The 20,687-nt window shown below is 41.3% G+C and overlaps 1 protein-coding gene across 1 annotated transcript in view; it reads left to right on the top strand.

Annotated features, from left to right (window-relative positions):
* MYO7B (myosin VIIB) overlaps positions 1-20,687 on the top strand; it is a 63,234-nt gene that overhangs the window by 21,011 nt on the left and 21,536 nt on the right. Inside the window, exons 15-27 of the mRNA XM_044435523.1 lie at positions 553-609; positions 2,792-2,929; positions 5,025-5,177; positions 5,935-6,033; positions 7,888-7,982; positions 9,867-9,951; positions 12,773-12,995; positions 13,506-13,651; positions 14,163-14,381; positions 15,712-15,873; positions 18,130-18,216; positions 19,779-19,894; positions 20,143-20,269. Of these exons, the coding sequence (XP_044291458.1) occupies positions 553-609; positions 2,792-2,929; positions 5,025-5,177; positions 5,935-6,033; positions 7,888-7,982; positions 9,867-9,951; positions 12,773-12,995; positions 13,506-13,651; positions 14,163-14,381; positions 15,712-15,873; positions 18,130-18,216; positions 19,779-19,894; positions 20,143-20,269 (1,707 nt within the window). The remainder of the gene's footprint in view (positions 1-552; positions 610-2,791; positions 2,930-5,024; positions 5,178-5,934; positions 6,034-7,887; positions 7,983-9,866; positions 9,952-12,772; positions 12,996-13,505; positions 13,652-14,162; positions 14,382-15,711; positions 15,874-18,129; positions 18,217-19,778; positions 19,895-20,142; positions 20,270-20,687) is intronic.

Below are 20,687 nucleotides of genomic sequence, written 5' to 3' on the forward strand. Positions count from 1 at the left end.
TGTGATGGGTCGGACACGACTTCACGACTAACAACAAGTACCATGGTGGTATTGACCACTACTGAGGAGAGCTGGGTTCAAATCCTTGGTCAGACATGGAGTTCATTGGGTTACCCTGGACCATTCAGTCTCTCGGAAAAACAAACCTCACAGGGTTATTGTGAGGAGAACATGATAACAAGAATACACACTGTCCTTGGTTCTTCGAATGGTAACACATAATGGTACAATATCATAAACTGCCATGTTGCAATGGAATTGTAGGGATGTTCTCATAGCATTATGCCACCATGACCATTTTGGATTGGGATTTCCTTCATAGCAACCTGTGCAGCTATTATATAATTTATTTTGAATGATTCCCTCCCTCACACCGGCACTGTATTTTCTTCAGTTTTGATCAACCAGTAATATTGCATCCTGTAATGTTTCTCAAAATGAATAGCAAATTGTCCTCATGCTTTGCATTTCTTTGCTCTGATTGTTAATTTAGCTCTTTGTTCTTTCAAATTCTACACTTTCCTGTCCTTTTGCTGTTGCTTTTGCTCACAGTCATTGACCTGCCATGCCTTTGTTCAGTCCAGAACATCACCTCCTGCTTTTAGACAGGTAAACTACTTGGAAAAGACATTTCATAATAGATAAGTAAGCACAGAAGAGCTCCTGAAAGAGATTATGTGTGGTTTTCTGTGTCTGGATTTCATTATTTTTACAGCAGCTGTGATTATTTGATTTCAGTAGGCTGGAAGAGGAAACAATGTCAGTTGAATTGTGTTTTCTAGTTTTCCCTGCAACTAAGAGTAAAGTTGCCAGATAGCATCCTAGAAAGTGTGCATGTTCTATTAATGCCAAATATGAGCATGGGGAAATAAGTTAACCTTAAAGGAATGGAAAATAAAAGAGAGTCCCGATACAACAGAAAGTAACCAGTGTATGTACCAGCCTTTCTCAGCTTGGTACCCTGAAGATGTTTTGGATATATCTCCTAGACTCCTTGACCATTAATCATGCTAGATGGGGCTGATATGAGTTGAAGAGGATCAGGCTGTTATAAACGATGTCTGCCAAATAGCCATGTTATCTCACTGATGTTTCAAAATGATCACCAAGAATTCCAATATAATGTGAAAATTTGTCTCTCTAACACTTCATAGCAATGAAAGACATGTAGGAGTGATTCCCCACAATAATTCTGCCCCTTCGCCCATCCGCTCCTCCCTCTTACAGAAGCAGCCCAGACTCTCATTTCGTCCCACAGCAAAGTGTGTGCCTGGGCTGCAGAGTCAAATGGGCATGCATGAAAAGAAAGGTAGGACTGTGGTGGGAAAAGGTAAAGTCATTGCTTTACTTCCTAAGACCAGATACTGTCTTCCTCTCTGTAATGGACATACACATGGTAGGCATGTCATGAGTGGAGCCAGCTGGAGCCAGGGGTCAGACTAGATGGCCCAGGAGGACCCTTCTGACTCACTCTGTTTCTGTGTTTCTGTTTCTGTAATGTTATTTATTATTCTTGTGACTAGAAATGTCAGAGAAATTGAGTTGCAGTTCAGTTGAGATTTTGACCTTCCCATTCCAGAGCAGACTGGCTTTTTCTGAGTTGTGAGGTTTCTGTGAATTTATGGACATTTTTCAACCTTTTTTTCTGGGAGGATTCACACTAACGTATAATTGCTCAAGTGTAAATGGGAATGACATTCTCGTATCTCTGTTTTTAAAAAAGATGTTCCCTCAATGAACTAGCATTGGATGATCAGCAAAACTCAAAACAAATTTAACAAAAAATAAAAAACAAAACAAAAACAAACACTATACTTGTAACACAGAATTAACAGCCATCCTGCCCTTCTAACAATGTGGTTGTTTGAAATCCAATTAATACAGTTATAAGGTAATTTTTTCTGCTCTTTGAAGAATTTCAAATAGCGGAAACCATCCTCTATACTTTTGGCCACGGGAGGGCAGCACCATACGGGGAAATGCAAGTCTGTAAGCGTTCAGGGAGATTTATTGGGTGTTTGTTAGAAAACTGAATAGGAATGGACCAATCTGTCAATTTTGGTTTCACATTTTTTCTTGTATTAACATCAATTAAAGAGTTTTTTAAGTTTACAGGAATCATACATTTAACCTAAATCATACATTTAACCTAACCTAAGAATCATACATTTAACCTAACCTAATATATACATTTTACCAAGCAATTTTCTGTAATATTCTTTTTAAACAATGACTAATATACTCATTCTGTGTCCATTTCCTTTAGTATATGCATTTATTTATGCAGTTTTTGATTGGAGAGCTCCATCACAAAATTGAGAGAATTATGCATCTCAAACGATAACTGAATTGTGGTTTGTGTTCATTTGTATGAATATTCAGACAGAAATTGTCCTACCGCTCGCAGCATCCCCATCTCTATTTGGTGTATGTCTTTTGCATGTTTACAAACACTTTTCTGCAAACATATTAGGTGCTCAGTGAGAGACATTGCATAGCAAATCATTAGCCAGCTTGTCAACCATAAAAAGTGTGAATTGACTCTAAATGCTGGGAAATGCAGAATAGAAAGCAGTAAAGGTTTTGCTCTGTATCGGTTTCCTTATGGGCTCTTCTACTTAATCAGACAAAATTTGGCCTGTCAGCACACTATCCTTTCAAGGTAAATATGTGTATTTAGCCATGTAGGTACATTTTTTAAAAGTTCTTTTCAAAAATATGTGGCACTATCATGAAATGCTGGTTGATCATAAACTGACATTCACACCATTCATGTGCTTCCTTTCTCAAGGGATCCGATCCCAACAAACGCCTGCCTACGCTAGGGGGCCAGTTCAAACAGTCTCTGGAACAGCTGATGAAGATCTTGGGTAACTGCCAGCCATATTTTATCCGCTGTATCAAACCCAATGACTCCAAGATGCCTATGGTAATATTTCCTTCTCTCTAAATCAACCCATTGTCTGTAGTGTCCTCTGATTTGGGTTGAGTGACTCATTTCATATAGCTGCTTAAATTATGAATTTCTTTAGGTTTTTCCAGGTGGGTAACAAAACATAGATGATGAAACAGCCAATTAATATGAACCAAACAGTAGAAAGTGAAGGAAGGAAGTTCATTGTAAATGTGCAACTTTCTTGGATCGCTTCAGTGAGTGTGTGTGGGAGGTTGGCATTTATTTATGTTTGTATTTATGTAAGCTATGTCTATATCACTTAACTTCCCAGAGTTTCTAGGCAGTTTACATAAAACACATGCAAGACAAGATAGACACCAATGTAAAACCACAAGTACCTTTAAAACAATAGAGTAACACAGTAATACTGAACAATATAATGATCAGCTTCAAACCAGGGAAAAACTGAATGAAGAAATGTGTTTTCAAGAGGTTTTTGAAGCTCACCATAGTTTCTCATGAATTAGTTTCTCATTTAATTCTCATGAATTAAAATAACTCCTGATGAAGAAAGAAAAAAAAATCAAGAGCAGTGGAGCATTAAGAAAAGAAAAATCATGACTACAGAAGCATTACAGAACTTTACTGTGAACAATGAAGACATTGAAATTGTGAAGGATTTTATATACTTCAGCTCAGTCATAAATTCAAATGGAGACTGTAGCCAAGGAATTTGAAAGCTGACACTTGGAAGGGCAGCAATGAAGGAACTAGAAAAGATCATCAGCTATAAGGATGGAGTCCAAGGCCAAGATGATGCACACAATTGCATTCCTGATTACTATGGATTAGTGTGAAAGCTGGTCACTGAAGAAAGTTGACAGAAAGAAAATTGATGCATTCAAGACATTGTGCTGGAGAAGAGCTTTATGAATACCCTGGACCAGTGCTTTTTTTGTAAAAAAAAAAAAAAAAAAGGTGCTGGAACTCACATCTTGCGGTCACACTTTATACTAAAAAAGATTTTTAGTGTAAAGCCAGTCACTCTACAGACACATTAAGCCAGACACTCTACACATACGTAAACATAATAGTCGCCAAGCACTCACTCACTATCAGCACGAGCACAAAAGCAGCCCGTAGGCACTATGCTAATGATGTTTGCTGCTGACCTGCTAGCCTGACAGGCGATTCAAAATCATTTCTTAAAATCCATTGGGGAAAAAAAGGTGTGGGAACGCCGTTCCAGTGCGTTTTATGACAAAAACAGTCCTGCCCTGGACCAACAGAAAGACAAACAGGTGGATCTCAGATCAAATCAGGCTAGAGGTTTCCCAAGAAGCAATATTACAAAACTGAGGCTGTCTCATACATCATGAGAAGACAAAACTCTTTGGAAAAGACAATCATGCAGGAAAAGTTAAAGGTAGAAGAAAGGGAAGACCAAAGGTAGAAGACAAGGAAGACCAAACTTCCTTTTCTGGATAGAGTCAATAAAGGAAGCCACAGTCCTGGATTCACAAGAGCTGAGTAGGGCTGTCATGACAGGACATTCTGAAAGGTATACATTCACAGGGTCACCTATGGAGACAACTGACAGCACGGAACAACAAGATATCTTCTGCCTCTTGAGTCACATGTGCGAGAGTTTTCTAGAGATGGGCACTGCTACCAGGAAGGTCTGTTTATATGCTTTTGACTGATGACATGCTGTTGGTCACGGAACAGGCAGCAAGGCCTTCTCAGAAGGTTTCAGGGGTTGATTTGGTGTGGATTGGGAAGTTGGGAAGCTTCCTCAAGAAGCATTCTGTACATGTCTGAAAAATATTAAATGGTGGACTGAAATTCCCTCCACCTTTCATAGGACAAATCATATTGTAGGAAAGTGGGAGGGATTTTTGGCTGCCTTTGATCCCAGGGGCAGGATTAACAGAAATTTTCCAGGGGGTGATTTATTTACCTTAACCTAGACAAGCAAATGCGGAACTATATCGGTATTTGTTCTTCAGTAAATAATTTGGTGCACTGATTTAACTGAAAATGTTATTCTAAAATAAATATTTTTATTTTAGAAACAGGTATATTTCTGATTATGGTGCATGCTCTGGATGTTTTCCTTTGCTTTCAGCACTTTGACCGAGACCTCTGCATCCAACAGCTGCGCTACTCTGGGATGATGGAAACCATTCACATTAGGAAATCTGGCTATCCAATTCGTTACACTTTTGCAGATTTCTTTAAGAGATACAAAGTCCTGCAGCCAGTGTCAGCTCAAGAACAGGTATATTAAAAAGAAGATGGAAAAAATTCATCTTATGATTTTAAGATGCAATCTAATGTCCTTCACTTAGAGGCTTATGGAAATCCAATGCATGAAATGAGGCATGACAGCAAATCTGTGTGACTAATGCACCTTATGCCATGTATTTTATTGAGCTGTTCATTTTGGCCATCCAGGATCAGGAAGGGGAAGGAGGCTGGGACACCAATAAGAATCAGTTCTGGGCCGCACCCTCCTCCCCTTCCTTCCCCCTCAGCACACCCCTTGAGGCTCAGCTGCATCCTTGAAGAGGCCACTGGCACAGTTCTTTCTGTGTCGGCTGCAGGAGTGGTGGTGGAAACCCAGCTCCAAGGTCACCAAACCACAGAGTTGTGTCTTTGAATGATCCTGTGGCATCCATGCAACCTTGGGAGGCCATAGGATTGTGCCCTTAATGTGCTTACAAACATGTTTATCTATACATCTAAAAATCCTTCTTACAAATCCAATATATAGTACCAATGTCATTATTAAATGCTGCATATTTTTCTTAGTTATTCTACAAAGAGGAATTTAGTACTTATTTTGTGAATGAAACCCATCTCATCAATTTTCCTTTTATGGGACCTTGGGTTGCAAATGAAAGAAAATCAGTGAATCAAAACAGAATGAATTTAGAAAGGGCACTGCAGCTTAAAGACAATTTGCCATGCAAACGTTTGTCATGCAGCCTATTTTTCTAGCTAAAATTGAATGTAATAATTGATTTATGTTGTAGCTGAAGATGGATGCTCGCCAGTGTTGCATTTACATCTGTGAGAACTTGATAGGAAAAGACAATGAGTGGAAAATTGGAAGAACTAAAATTTTCCTAAAAGTAAGTTATTGGGGCAATTATAAAGTTTTATACATAACAGACATCACACACACTTAGGTAGAAAATGTGCTACTAGCATTGCAAGTCTGTGTTTACTTCCTTGGGAGTAAGTACAATTGCATTCAATGGGGCTTACTCTGAGGTGTGTGCACATAGGATTGACAGTGCATCCCAGACATATTTACTCAGAAATAAGCATCATGTAGTCTTATCACACCTAAGTCTTCTCACAAGAGTTAAGTCTGAGTAGACATGCATAGGATTACACTGGAAATTTATCAGGAGATTAGCATGGCCTGATTTATTCATCCCACAGTCTAATTCCTTGAGGGGGTTATTGAGTCTGCAACATCTTTAATCACATGTGGGCTAGTGCTTGCATGCAGGGCTAGCATGCTCTTATTTGAAACTGGAACAGCATCTCATATCTATAATGCTGAGCTTCTGCAAACAGGAAAGAAATCTGGCTAAATGTTGAATAGCATAGATATACACCTTGGTAGAGGTAGAGGTTTTAGGTAGATCACATGATAGAGTTTTTGTATGCACATCTCACTGTGTTGTCTTGCAATATGAACTTCACAGTATCTATCACACTGCTTAAATTTTCGTCCCATGCTCCCTGGTATGTAATACAAACTCTCATCCACATGCTTCCCTCCTCCTGCCACCTCTTACCCACCTCTCCACTAGAATTTCCCTCCAGCACTTCTCTGTCCCTCTGCTGGGATGCATGTAGGTAAGTCCATTCACCTGCTCATTTTTTTAAAAATGAGGAAGGACAATTGCACAGGTTTGCTGTAGTGGAAATTTGCAAATGAGATTTTTTGGAAGAAGTTAACTCCAGAAGTACACAAGTACACTAAATAAAAATGAAATCAGTAAAAATAAGGCAAACATTTATTTATTTATTTATTTATTTATTTATTTATTTTTCAATGTATATCCTGCCTTTTTCCTACAAAGGGCTCAAGGCAGCTTACATCTCCTCCTCCATCTTATCCCCACAACAACAACCCTGTGAGGTAGGTTGGGCCGAGAGTCTGTGACTGGCCCAAAGTCACCCAGTTGGCTCCGTGGTTGAGCAGGGACTAGAACCCAGATCGTCTGAGTCCCAGTCCCAGGCTCTTAACCACCACACCCACACTGGTACCTTATTGCACCAATCAAAATTGAAGTGATGCCACAGGGTGTGAAGATGTGCTCTGGGGACAGTCACAGTTACTGTCACAACCGCATCCCCACAGAGATGCCACAAGGTCTCAAAAACAAGGGTCACACCAGTGGTACTTTGCAGTACTCTGATGTACCAAATTACACAACCACCTACCGACGAACTGATTCTTAAAAAGATCTTGGACTGTGCAGAAATGGACAGATTGACTTTGTCGCTGAAGGAGAAAGAAGATACAGACTTCTATCAAACCTGGGACTCTTTTTATCACTGGCTAGAGAAACGGGACTACGCATAGATTTAAATATGTTTCTAGTTTAACATAAAAAGAAAAAATGTGGGGGGGCTGATCCAGTAGGTCTGATGTTTTCGATGATTGATGATTGTTTAGTTTCCTTTTTGTTAGGTTTATTAAGAATAAAACTTATTTTAAAAAAAGCACCAAATTACACAAGTAAGCAAGAGAATGACAGATTAAATCCCTTGTCTAATCAAGCCTATAATGTAACAAAGTAGATTTTTTTTTTTTTGTATTGCTGTTTCCTGAATACACTTGATTGTTAAGGGGAAAAGTTCAAGTCAGATACTATTTTGTATGCAAAAATTATTGGTTTTGTTATAACCATTCAGTAAATACACAGAGTTCTAATTATTTTTTTAAAAATTGCATTCGTGAATAGGACTACCATGATACAGTACTGGAGGTGCAGCGAGACAAAGCACTCTCAGAGAAAGCCATCCTAATTCAGAAAATATTGAGGGGATACAAAGACAGGTAAATACAGTAAACTATGTATATGCATCTAAACTTCCACTCTTCCTGGAGTGGAGAAGGCCACTAAGGAGGTGGCTAGGAGGCAAGAAAATGGTGGAAGCTCACGGTTTGCCATGTTGCCGTGCAGGCCTTCTGTTCTCCCGACTCATTCTAAGATGGGGAAGACCCACCAGTTCACAGTCTGCTTGCCCCACAATGGGAATGAAGCTGTAGGTTCTACTGTCTTAGGGTTATTTAAGCCATGGTGGGCTACAGTGTGTGTGTGTGGCCATTTGGAGTGTTCAAGTCACAACTGTGGGTTGTTTTGTCATCTAAATTAGTGGGGCTGAGTTGCATGAGAGTTAAGCAACCCTCAAATAATCCATGGCTTGTTTTAGGGTTATGCAGGCAAGGTTGTTTAATCCTTGCACAACCCACCCCAGCTGGGTTTGGAAGAAGTGACAAGCTGCAGGCATGGCTTACATATTCAAAAACATTCTGGCATGAGCCACATCCCGCCATGACTGAGCTGCAATGATCATGCAAACCAAGTCAATATGTAGCAACAAGCAGTTGAAGGGAGAATGAAACAGAAAGTACATCTGGTAAGGGAAAGGAAGAGGGGAAATGGAGGGTGAAAAAAAAATCCCAGCAAAAGCCAGATTCTACTGCAGTCTCTCCTAATAATGAACTCAGGCAGTGAGTGCTGCCAGGACTGCGGACAACATGGGGCCTCTGAGGAAGAGGAGGGAAGTATCAGCATGCTTGTTGGAACCATGCAGTTTGAAGGGGGGGGGGGAAAAATACCTAATGGGCAAAACAACAGGAACAACAACCTGATAAGGATGGAGAATGCTCAGTGGTTATGGAAAGTAGTATGACAGTTGGCAAAAAAAAAAAAAAAAAATGGAACGGGGCTGGTTGATTGAACAGGAGAAAGCCAGGCTTTGAAGGAATGGCTGGCTGGAGCCCTGAGCAGGAGTGGTCCATTTAGGAGGGAGGATACACTGCAACATTATGTTGCAGATCCCACTTGTGACTACATTGTGGGTTTGCATGAGATCAGCTATGCTCTTCTTCTCATGGCCACCCTCATTATAGCCACAGTTTATCAGGCTGAGAAGCCATCCTCTTGTTTATGTGGCCTACATATGTTTGTGAGCCCCTTGCAAAGAGTGGGCTCCCTCTCCCCCTGTAGGTAACGGCTGGAGCACCAAGGTCCCCCGCACATCTTGTCACACTTTGGGTTTCCCTATTAATTTTTATTTATTTATTTTACTGAGGTTGTAAAAAAAGTTGCCTTTCCTGATCCCATTTTTGCAGGTATGATTAAGCTGCTTCATCAGTACCTTAGAGGGGCTGCCCATGTTTTCCACCAGGTTTTCTTAATTTGGGGGCACACAAATTAAGAAATAACAGATGTGAATAACAGGATCACTTGGTCTAACTGAATGGAAGTGTTTCCTTGATCCCTCCCACAAGCATGCGTAGCAATTTTAACAGGTTTACTTTCCCCTTCAATCTCAGTAGTACCTGTTGAATGGTGAAGCAGTAGCATAGAGGGCAGGAGACCTTCAGAGCAGGCCTTGTGTCATTGCTGATAGATCTTATGGCAAAGAGAGTTCAGATGCAACTATTTGAATTAAGAAACATTGAACCCATGGCATGAGGTGGGGAGGAATTAAATGCAATGCTTCGGCAATTTTTCTGTGGGGTGGGAACAGAATCTGTAATCCATTTACAATCTTGCCAGATCCTGTTGTCTACTTTTTGTTGCTGTTGGGTCCACCATTTGAGAATCAATATTAAATATCTTCTCTTTGTAGAAACTTCTTAGGCTGCAAAGCAATTTATAATTACAATTGAAAATAAATAAATAAGCGGAGACTTCTCTTCTGCTTGTAGAAAACAGTTTCTGAAACAGAGACACTCTGCTGTGGTTATTCAAACAGCCTGGAGGGGCTACTGCTGTCGGAAGAACTTCAAAATGGTAAGGGAGTTTCATGGATCTCTGAGAGACAACATTAAAATGGACTCTGCATTCTCAGTAGCGCTGCCATGCTGCCTGGTGAGCTGGACCATGCCCAAATTCTAGCCATGCACCCGGTGTCCATTTGTATTTTTAGCTGGCTTGAATTCTTAGCTTGCTTGCTTTCTCTTTTTCTAAAGCACATCTCTGGACTGTCTAGAACCAGAGATATTTAGCAACATGGGCAGACACTATTCTGACCCTGCATTTTGTAATTTTGAAATGTGTGTTCTGCAAAGCACACAGTTTGAGTTCCATGGGACTTGCTTCTGAGAGTGCACAGGATGGCAGGCTGTTTTTGAGAGTAAGGCCTAATTGCCCCACACTTATTTGAGAGTAAGGCCTAATTGTCTCCAGGTGGCTTATATTTTAGTGTGTGTGTGTGTGTGTGTGTGTGTGTGTGTGTGTATGTATATGTATATGTCTATATATATATATATGTATGTAGGATTGCATGGTAAGTATAGGGTTCTGTAAGAAAGCAATTGCAAAAGTTCGATTTCTTTTAATGTGGCTGGCACGAGTCTCCTTGTGCCAGGGCTTCTAAAGAGAAAAATGTGCAACCGTACAACCATTTGTGATAGTAATTCATGACAGAGCATGTGTTGTCACAACCTTCCTGTCCGGGTTCCCTGTGTCTGCACGTGTGTTGGTGTTTAAAATTCTGTTTCATGAAATTAAGAAGCCTACACAAAGTGGAAGAAGATCCTGAGACTTGGGAATTTGACAGTGCTAATGCAGAAGAGTGTTAAGTTCAAGCTTCGCACAAGAGTTTATAAAAGGGTGGCCAGTTCAGAACAAGAGCTTTCAGTCCAGGATTACTAGCCTTTTTCAGCCCTGAGTCAAATCCAGATCTGGGAAGGATCTTGAAGGCCTTATTGCAGGCAAAGGACATAACAAGTGCTATGGGTAGGGCCAGATGTGATTCTTACCAATTTGGTCACTTCCCCACCAAGCTTCTGAAACAGCTCATTTCCATGCAAGGCTACTCCCTGGAAGATTCCAAGTACAGCTGTTCTCACTTGCAAAAGGCACAGCTCAGTTCTACATAACAGCTCTTATGTCTGCAAAACGCAGCTCAGTTCTTGGCATGGCCATGTCAGTTACTGTACTCTGATGATACCATCATACTGAAGTGTCCATGTAAACTTTACTAAGAATGGCTTCTTGGCTATCTTCTAGCATCACACGGCACCTATCATGACATCTTCACATGACTTGCCAGGAAAGAGGGCCCTGTATACTAGAATATTTCATTCCTATTTGAAATACTGGTGAACATGCTGTGGAGAGCAGCAGTGGATTCTGAGGGGACTATTTCCAGAAGGGGAAGAGAAATGGACACAGGTTTTAAGCCTGGACTACTTACTTTACTTTCATATTTTTATGTCAGCTAGCATAATACAAGACATACAAATTTTGAAATTTTGCATGGCACAAAGGGAAACAGGAATGAGGATGGGAGAGGAAAACTAGCGAATTTGTGTTCCGATTCTTGAAATTGCGTAGTATTTCTTATAATGACCAGCCAGATTGGAAGCACTTCAGAGAGAGGGTGATGGAGAGGGAGAGCCAGATGGAGCTGTTCTCTTAACAAAGCCAGTGATGTAGCCCTGCTCCCCATCTTTTGCTTGGCTGGTTGCCAGTGGATTAGCCAGGGCTGCTAGCCTTCTTCATCTGCGATGGATGTAATAAGGGGCAGAGTGTTGTGGCAGGTTGGGAGCTGCTAGGCCTCCAGGAGAAGCAAGAATGTGAGTAGAAAGCAGACTGCAACCTGTTCTTCCTCTCTCTGTTTGCCATTTTGCTGAATCAAAGCACATCGAGCATAACATTGCTGTATTGGATTTGTAACAAAGGACATACTCTGTGTTCAGTATCCTTGCTGTGAAATAAGAATGCTGCTAAAAGATGTTATTTGTGGTAATTTCTCCTGTGCTACTACAGGAAAACATTCTTTTTTTTTTCACAAGAACAGTTGAATGAAGAAGCTACTATTTTAAATGTACTAAATAGCTGAAAGGTCAGGGTCACAGGAAATAAGAACTACTGTAAGATATAAAATAGATTCTTGATAAGTAAAAAGAAAATCCAGACGATTGCGATAGTAAGAACTCCTGCTTTACAAATCCTTGAGAGTGTCTTTTTGTCCTGACATGTATACTTTTCCAAACACCCATAACTCTGGCCGGTCAGTATGAGGAATCCTGGGAGGAAGACTTTTTTCTAAGCATGCATAGAAGGACACCCTTAGTTCCATAACTGAAATCTGTTTTGCAAGGCAGATTGTCGGTCCAGCTCTTGCTCACTGCCAATCTAGATCAGAACAGCATCAAAGGACACCCTACCTTGCCTGCTAGGGTCCTGATCCAGGTTGTGAACTTGTACTGGCAGTGTGTGTGTTGGCAGCAGGGTGGAGAATCAATTTGCATCCAATGGCAGAACTACAGAGTTAACATTGTAGGTAGTTCAACCCTCCCTTTAATGCATAAAAGTGGCCATTCTGAAATTCACTGCATCCCAATAGTCACTTGAAAAGACCCACTGCACTGGTGGCTATTTATGCCCTTGGCTTCAGTATATCCTATTCCACTCTTGTCATTGACTCCTTTGCTTCATTTTCTACTGCTCACATATTCTTCCCTGACATTCCACCTTCTCCCAGCTAGCATGTGACGTAGGCTGCAGAGGCTTGTATCAGTCTAAAAAACTCTTTAAAGCTTTACATTAATGTGCAGCAGGATTACACCTTTCCTCTTATCCTATTGTTCCTCTTGTCTGATAGATCATGCTGGGCTTCGAGCGCCTGCAAGCCCTTTTCCGGAGCAGACAGCTTGTGAAGCAGTACGAGACAGCCCGAGCAAGTGTGATTAAGTTCCAGGCTTTGTGTCGAGGCTACCTCATGCGCCAGAAGACAAGCGAACAGCGAAAAGCTGTTCGTGTGATACAGGCTTATGCCAGGGGGATGCTGGCTCGCAGGAGTTTCCATAGAATGAGGAGACAGGTCGGTATGACTGGATAATGATCATGTGTTGCATCATAAAAGGTTTGACAGCAGCCAAATCCAGTGATTAAAAATTTCACATCTCAGTGACTTTAGTACTGTCAAAGAACAAGACAGCTGAATACTGGGTCAAACCAGAGAGTTAAGTTGGTTGAAATGATTAGTCCTGGGTATAATGACATGCCTAAGCTAGTTAGATGTATGCTCATACATACATGCATACATACATACATGCATTGCCCAAGATAATTTTACTATAATTTTGTTTTCTGAAACATCTTGAGGAATTATGAAGGGCTTACTGACTCTAGTAAATGTCTTCGGAATTGCAACCTAATACTGTAATCTGGTTAATTCTAGTGATGCCAACTCCAAACCTTCAGGGGTGGCTGCATGTTGTCCCCATGAAGATTTTACACACATAAAAGTCCCTTTTAAACCAGCTCTTGATTCCAGCTAAGTGGATTCCTCTGATTGTACCTGCAGGAGTGCCTGGCTCTTCCACATCATGAAGTGAATGCTGCTAAGATGAAAAAGCAGGACAAAAAACAGGAGGCACTATATGATCCCATCAGTGACCAGGAAATGGTGGATAGAGTGTTCGGCTTCTTACCTCCTTTAATTGGAGGGCAGGAAGGGGAGGCTCCCCTGGGCTTTGAGGTAAGTGGTTCTAAAGGGATTATAGCCCAGTTCATCTCCATCTGGTGAAATGATCATCTAGAAATATTGGGCAGTGCCCAGAAAAGCTGCTGTGCCTCTATTAGTCCCATTGTGGCCTGTGGGACTGACTGCTAGTGCAATAGGAACTAGCACTTCCAAAGCCCACTCTGAAAATGAGTTGAGATACTTTTGGAATTTTGCAAGCACTGCTGAGCTTTATTGCAGAAAGTAAGGTTTCTACTCTTCCCAGTTGCCTTACAAAGCGTTAGGTTCCATTGCGCTACTGGGGCAACCTGGTGAATGGAGCACATTGGATACCGGCCATGACTTCAAAGAAGAGGTGGCTATTACATTCCACCATTATGGTAGCTACTTAGTAGCTGATGGGAATGCTATTTGGGGAGCACTGTCTGGGAGCTTCAACATCTTTGTGAGGCAAGAAAGAGAACAGAGGAGAACCATTTGAGAGAGAGAAGAACCATTCTATGCTTTGTGCTTCTGTGCGCGGTAGGACCTGGAAACAAAGACACAGACACACAAGCTGAATGAGGTGGACCTGGATACGATACCTATGACCATGGAGCTGGAAGAGGAGGAGACCGATGACCTAGCAGATTATACATTCCCCAAATTTGCAGCCACTTACTTCCAGGGTTCTGCTACATATACACATATTCGACGACCCCTGCGCCATCCCCTGCTCTATCATGATGAAAAGGATGATGTTCTGGTAATTTACTTATTTTTATTTGCAATAATTTAAGCACCCTTACACTCAGTGTTTGTATGTCCCAGTAAGCCAGAACTATTATTATTTAATTCTGGCTTACTGTGAACCAGAAAGGGTGCCTAATAAGCTCCCTCTTAATTCTTCTTGCCTGTGGGAACAGCTGAGTAAATTAAGGGACGCTCTCCTGTGGTTTGTTTAGCATGATGTCCATATCAAGATGTCTGGATTGTACCTCTCTCAACAACCTGCTATCATCAGTCAAGAACAAACCCTGGTTTATGAGTTTGACTTGTTGGCTGAACAAGTCAAATTTGCCTCTTTGCTCCTCCCAACTTGCAAAACAACTAAGCCAATTGAACTGATCTAACTGTGGTGGTTCCAAGTGCGAGGGAAGAAGGCTGAGGTGCAGCCAGGATAAGTAATACCTTGATGGACACCGTCTCTTCCCATCTCTGTCCCTTGGAATGGTCCCTAAACCCCTCCTCCATGGTTGCTTTTTCAGCCTTGAAGTAACAGGTGGTGCCGTTTTTTCTGTGCTTGTTGTGGGAGGAATCCAAGTACACATCCACAGCTCTGAGGTCAAAGCAACTTTCCAGCACAGGAGCTTGGGATCTGTACAGTCCCATGGTTCCTAAAATGCTGTTTAGGGAGCCATGGGATTGCCCTTCCTGATCTTCAGTTTGCATCAGTTCTGACTTGGATGAGTTAGCTGAATAGCTAGACACAGTAAGAAAAGCATTGATGAACTGCATCAACACTGGAACAAATGACTGATAAACAATGAAAAAAATCATTAGTTTAAAGAATAATCATGCTAAATAATAATTCCAAACAAGAATAACAATGATAAACAATCAACAAAACTGCGAATATTACTATTCTGTTTAATAGCACATGCCAGGGGTTCCAAATCCATCAAATAGCAAAGCACAAAAAAAAAAAAAAAAAAAGGACATCCCTGTCTGGTACCTCTCCAAAGTGAAAAAAGCTGAACAGAGATTATTAGCTATAATTCCAGCTGTTGTGGCTGAATCTAAAATTCTGACCCTTTTCAAACTTTTTAAAGGAAGTCTGAAATTGCTCAACGTAGTGAAAATAATCTTCTGGTAAATTTTGTCAAACTCTTTTTAAGCATGCAAAGAAACATGCACCCTAGTCTGTTTATCAGTGTTTAAAGCTCTCAGACCAACATCCAGTCGAAAAAGATTAACACACGTTTAATAAATCCCACCTGATGTGTTCAAACTAGCGCTGTGACAGTTCATTGCAATCTGCTGTTCAGAACTGCGGCATCAGTAAAAATATCCCCAGTTTGCTCTGTCCTCACCAGGCATCCCTGGCTGTGTGGAACATCATCTTGCAATTCATGGGTGAATTGCCAGAGGGAGTGAAGAGCACAAGCAGCAAGAGCAGCTCTGAGGTGACTCAGATTTATGATACCTTTGGCAAGAAGGGCCAGCTACACCGCATTGGCGATTACAGTCCTAATCTGGTAAGCGGCAGGTCTTCTTCATAGTTACTAGCGCACACTCTTTCTTTAAATGCGTTGGAAGGTTCCATGCTATTTTCCCATTGACAATCTCTCTCTCTCTCTCATGCACACAGACACATTTGCCCCCAAATATTTTATATGTGATGACAGCTTCTGTGTGGTTTCAGAATTTTTGTAGGGAAATGGTCTCAAGAGAAAGTGTAATTCTTTCCTCCCCACATGCCACAATTGGATTAGGAGCTCCAAAGTTAATTCTTTATCTTTAAATGAAGAAAGAAAAAGATATGGCAAGTTCTGATCATAAGTGCTTTTAATGTAATGTACAGGTGGGCCCTGATGATGGGAAGCTTGAAGGCTTGCCTTTGATTTTGTTACATACAGGAAGGGTAATTTTGTAGGAGTGAAGCAGACCTTCAGTCTATGCCTCCTAAACTATATATAGCTACTGGGGCAGGACTGCACACAGCAGACCGAGGTGAGCCAGGACTACAGGGGTCTGCAGTTGCCAGTTGCTTACTTGGCAGGCTGTGGGTCTGTGAGCAGGTAGGCAGGTGCATCTACTGCTCTCCTTCTCACTGTCCTTGTTTGAGCGAGAGTTAAAGGCGAATGAGTGAGCAGGTTGCAAAAGTAAGGAGCAGGAAGAGCAGCTCCAGATGCTCTTGCCAGTAGGCCACTGCTGGGGAGTGGAGCCCAGCCATGTCTGTATTTGATGCCAGCCCCAGCCAGGAGACACGAATCAGGAACTGTGGAATGAAGCCAGCCATCAGGACTGAAGGACATACCACCAGGATGGAGTGAGGAACAAGCTGAGATTGAAGGTCAATCAAGGGACACAGAGGAATGCGTCAAAATAAAATGAGGGTTAATGAGAACACCGGCTGCCAGCCAGGATGGGCAGGTTCAGCCAAGGGCCTGAGAATGCTTAATTGCAACATGCCATTCAGTGGGTCACCACATGGACAGCTACGCACAGGCCCAAAGGCTCCTAGTTCAACTTTCACAGCCCCCAACAATGGCACAGCACCAAGTGTTGTGGCTTGGGAGGTGCTTGATAATTCTTTTGGCCTTGCAGCCATCAAAGTGATGCAAACTCAAGGGAGCCTTCAAACACCTGTAGCGCCTTATTGTATAAATGGTGCTCTGTGTATGGACCAAGTGCTTCAACTTTGGCCAGGATAAAGGGATTTTAGAGATGATTGTTCCATGGCATGGCTGGGATTTGGGGGCTTAATTCTGGACTTCCTGTAATTAGTGCTTGCAGACTTGAATCGGTATAATTAATAGGGACCGGCTAGCTGTCTGTGGCTGCACTATTGTTAATTGTAAGCCATTTGGGTTTTTCAAGCGAATTGGGTCATAGTTCATTAGGACTCTGTTGAGTGAAGAGAAAGCACTGCATTCCATTCACATTACTCAGTTCATGATTTATAACACTGGCAGGAAGATAGCCTAGAGTGTCTAGTATTTTTTCCTCTCTAGACTACTTGGCATGACCCTCATCCTGCTCTCAAGCATAATGTAAGCTGCTATTGCTGTTCAAGCAGAGCCGACAGTCATTTGTGCAAATGCTGTGCTAAATCAGGGAGCGGCCTTGTTCTACTAAAAAAAAAAAAAGTTCGCTCTAGCCAAACTTAATTTGAAAGTCTTCTGAAGGCCCTCTCTTCACTTTCTGGTGCGGTTCTAATTCTAGTAGCCTTGGCTCATCTGGTAAATCTAGCTGCTCAGCCTGACTACACTGTGCACTCTTAAAACCCTTACATGCTATAGTGATATGATGGCATCCTTGCTCTCTCCTTCTTGGTCCTCAGAGCACCTTGTCTAGGTTAGACACTCATCGGTCAGGACATGAACCAAACTATCTTCTATGTGTTTTTAAAGAGATGACTTGATAGAGTGATTCAGTTTGCAAGTTTACCGAAGTCCTGAGCAAATGAGTAATCTAATGAAGGGTGGATCCATTTGTGTTTTTCACACTGGGGGAACATGGTAGATGCAGGGTTATCTTGATGTAGCAGCATCACACATGTTGCTAGCAACTAGCAATACAGTTCTGCACCTGCCAGCAAGCAGGCCGGCACCCCTGCACTAGTTCTCAGAAAAGAGCTTGAGACGTTAGAGAAGAAGCTCTAGGCTATGGTGGCTCACTTCCTATTATAGGTCTGTGCCACATTGCTTGATGAGTTTTCTTTAATTTAGCAGTTTCTACTCTCCTTTAGGAAGCAAGTTAAAACTTTATCATAAACCTTTCTATCTTAGATAGACAACCGGAGGGACAAGTTCTCCAAGGTAATTTCATCTGTGAAACTAAAACATAGCTCCAAGATGCCTAGAAAGGTAAGTTATGTTTTGTCCCTCCTCACTCTCTACTGAGCTTTGAACAGTATTTCTGGAAAGGAGAGATATAATTACTAAAATACCTAAATAGCTTTCTTACCATAATGGCTCCCAGGGAACATGCTCTGTGTGTGGCTTACTGAGAGATTGAAAGACTGAAATGTGGCAGATCATCTTCGCCATAAGTATATTGTGAAGTGGGACGTGCCTGATTCCTTAAATCCTTCCATTTCAAAAATGATTAGGGAGGTTATGTAAACTCGGGGGCTGTGCACATAGCTGTAAGCTAGTACTGTTAACTTACACATTATACTGTTCATGCAGTATCTGTGCGTAAGTGTGCATTGTGTGTGTGTCTGCAATCCTGCTGCTTGTACAGAATGTCCACAACATAAAATGTGACTAAAGTACTTCAGTGAGTTCTTTGAGCAAAGGTGAGGAACTTATGATGCTCCGGGTGCTGTTGAACTACAGCCCCTGCTATCTTGGATTATTGGCCAGGCTGGCCGAGGCTGATAGAACATGCATTCTGCTACATTGAAAGGGCCTCAGGTTCTCTCCCCACATACAGAGGCTTATTTTCTGTTTTCTTATGCTTTGGCTGCAAACTGATATGATATGCATGATAGGTATGGTGGGCAGCAGTACATCATAACAAAAGCGTATGTAAAAATGCAGTGTATTGCATCACAGGGGCGATCTGACTTTACGTCAAGTGCCCTGATTAGCAGTCAAATGTTTGTAGTAAGGAAGAGTAGAAGAATTCAGTTTTGCACAGGACTCAAAAGGTGACTTTGATAATTGTTTAAACTTTGTAAGGAAGACACAAAGACAATGGTTCAGGCAGGAGTTATAGTTAAAAAATTAATAGGAAATTGAGGTCACAATCTTATGCAGATATATTCAGAAGGAAGTACTACTGAACTCATATTGTAAAGGTTGGCCGCGTGAGCAACAGTCACTTAACTGAACTGTGGCCCAAATATGCACCAAGTGCTTTTGGAGTCAGTGATCGCATGGCGCTTGGTTTTAAAAAAGGCTAGAGGTGAATTAATGTCAACCAGCTTGCAGAATCTAATGGAAAAGATGGAACAAAAGCTTGAAATTGTCAGTGAATACAAAATAAGTCCTAGATAATTTTTCTCTCCATAAAAGAACCGACATGGGAAATAAGCACATAAAGGAATTCTTTTAATGAGTCATTTGTGGAGGGGGTATTTGATGACTGAAAATTAGATAACAGACTTCTGTTGAAAAAGAAGTAAAAGTGTCTCAGACCAAAACTATTAGCTTAATTCTCATAGGAAGTAAGGGTCTAGAATACATATTAAAGGAAGCAATAGTCAAGGTAATACAAGGAAATGATAAATGGATTGATAGACACAAGAAGGTAGATTGCTAGTTTTTCACTGGAGCAAAATAAGGAAGGAAGGAAGAAAAGAAGGGAAATGTCACAAAAGTGTGACTGTAGATTACTTAGAAGTGATTATATTTGACAACTTCTTGTTCCAATATTAAGTGTATGTCTTTTAAAACAATCCTTATTTCAGTGGCTTTCTGCCTCATTTTAGGTGACTAACGGGGAAAACATATTCCAGGAAGAGAGCACTGTATCTGATAGATCTATGTCTAACCTTGAAAAAGTGCACTTCATCATTGGCAATGCAATTCAGCGTCCTGCCATCAGGTATTAGAATGTACATATGGAAAAAATAAAGTTGTTTTTAAAGGGCTACCTGTGGCACAGGGCAAGAGAATTACAGTTCAACTTACTTCTGAGTTAACATGCAATTGTACATACAAAATGCAAAGTACAATATGATCAAATCAGTGTAAGTATGTATCCATGTGATCAGGAGGTGTACATGAATCAGCGTGGCAAATTGCTTGCGACTGGGCTGAAAGCCGCCTTTCTGTTTTTTCTCTCCTTCACAGGGATGAGATTTACTGTCAGATCTGTAAGCAGCTCACTGAGAACAACAACAAAACCAGTTATCTTAGAGGATGGATCTTGCTGTCCCTTTGTCTAGGTTCTTTCTCTCCATCAGACAAGTTTGTTAAGGTACTGATTATGTGGTTGTTTATTCCTGGTGATAAGCATTATGTTTTAGATCTTGATGCCTGCCATGCAGTTTCACAACCACCTTCTACCTTTTTGCATGTGTGTAATTGCTCAACTGCTCCTTGAACTGACATAACTCCATCTATTCGTGCAAGAAGGATTTGTTTAGAGGGAAGGCATCTGACCCCTCTCCTTCCTTTTCTCTTTGCTCTTCCTGCACACACTAATTTTTGTGGATCTCAGTATCACCACGAGTCATCTTGCTTTGAATCCCTTCTTCATTAAATGTGGTTGACTGGTCCTCATGGTCCTCTCCAGTTTTGTTGTCTACCCAGAGAATCCTGCCAGGCTGCCTCACCAGTGAGTTTCTTTCCCAAACTTCAAGAGCTAGTGTATTTATTAACATTGCTTTACTGCC

Source organism: Varanus komodoensis, unplaced genomic scaffold (assembly GCF_004798865.1).
Source record: "Varanus komodoensis strain SLA01 unplaced genomic scaffold, ASM479886v1 scaffold1, whole genome shotgun sequence".
Classification (NCBI taxonomy): Eukaryota; Metazoa; Chordata; class Lepidosauria; order Squamata; family Varanidae; genus Varanus; species Varanus komodoensis.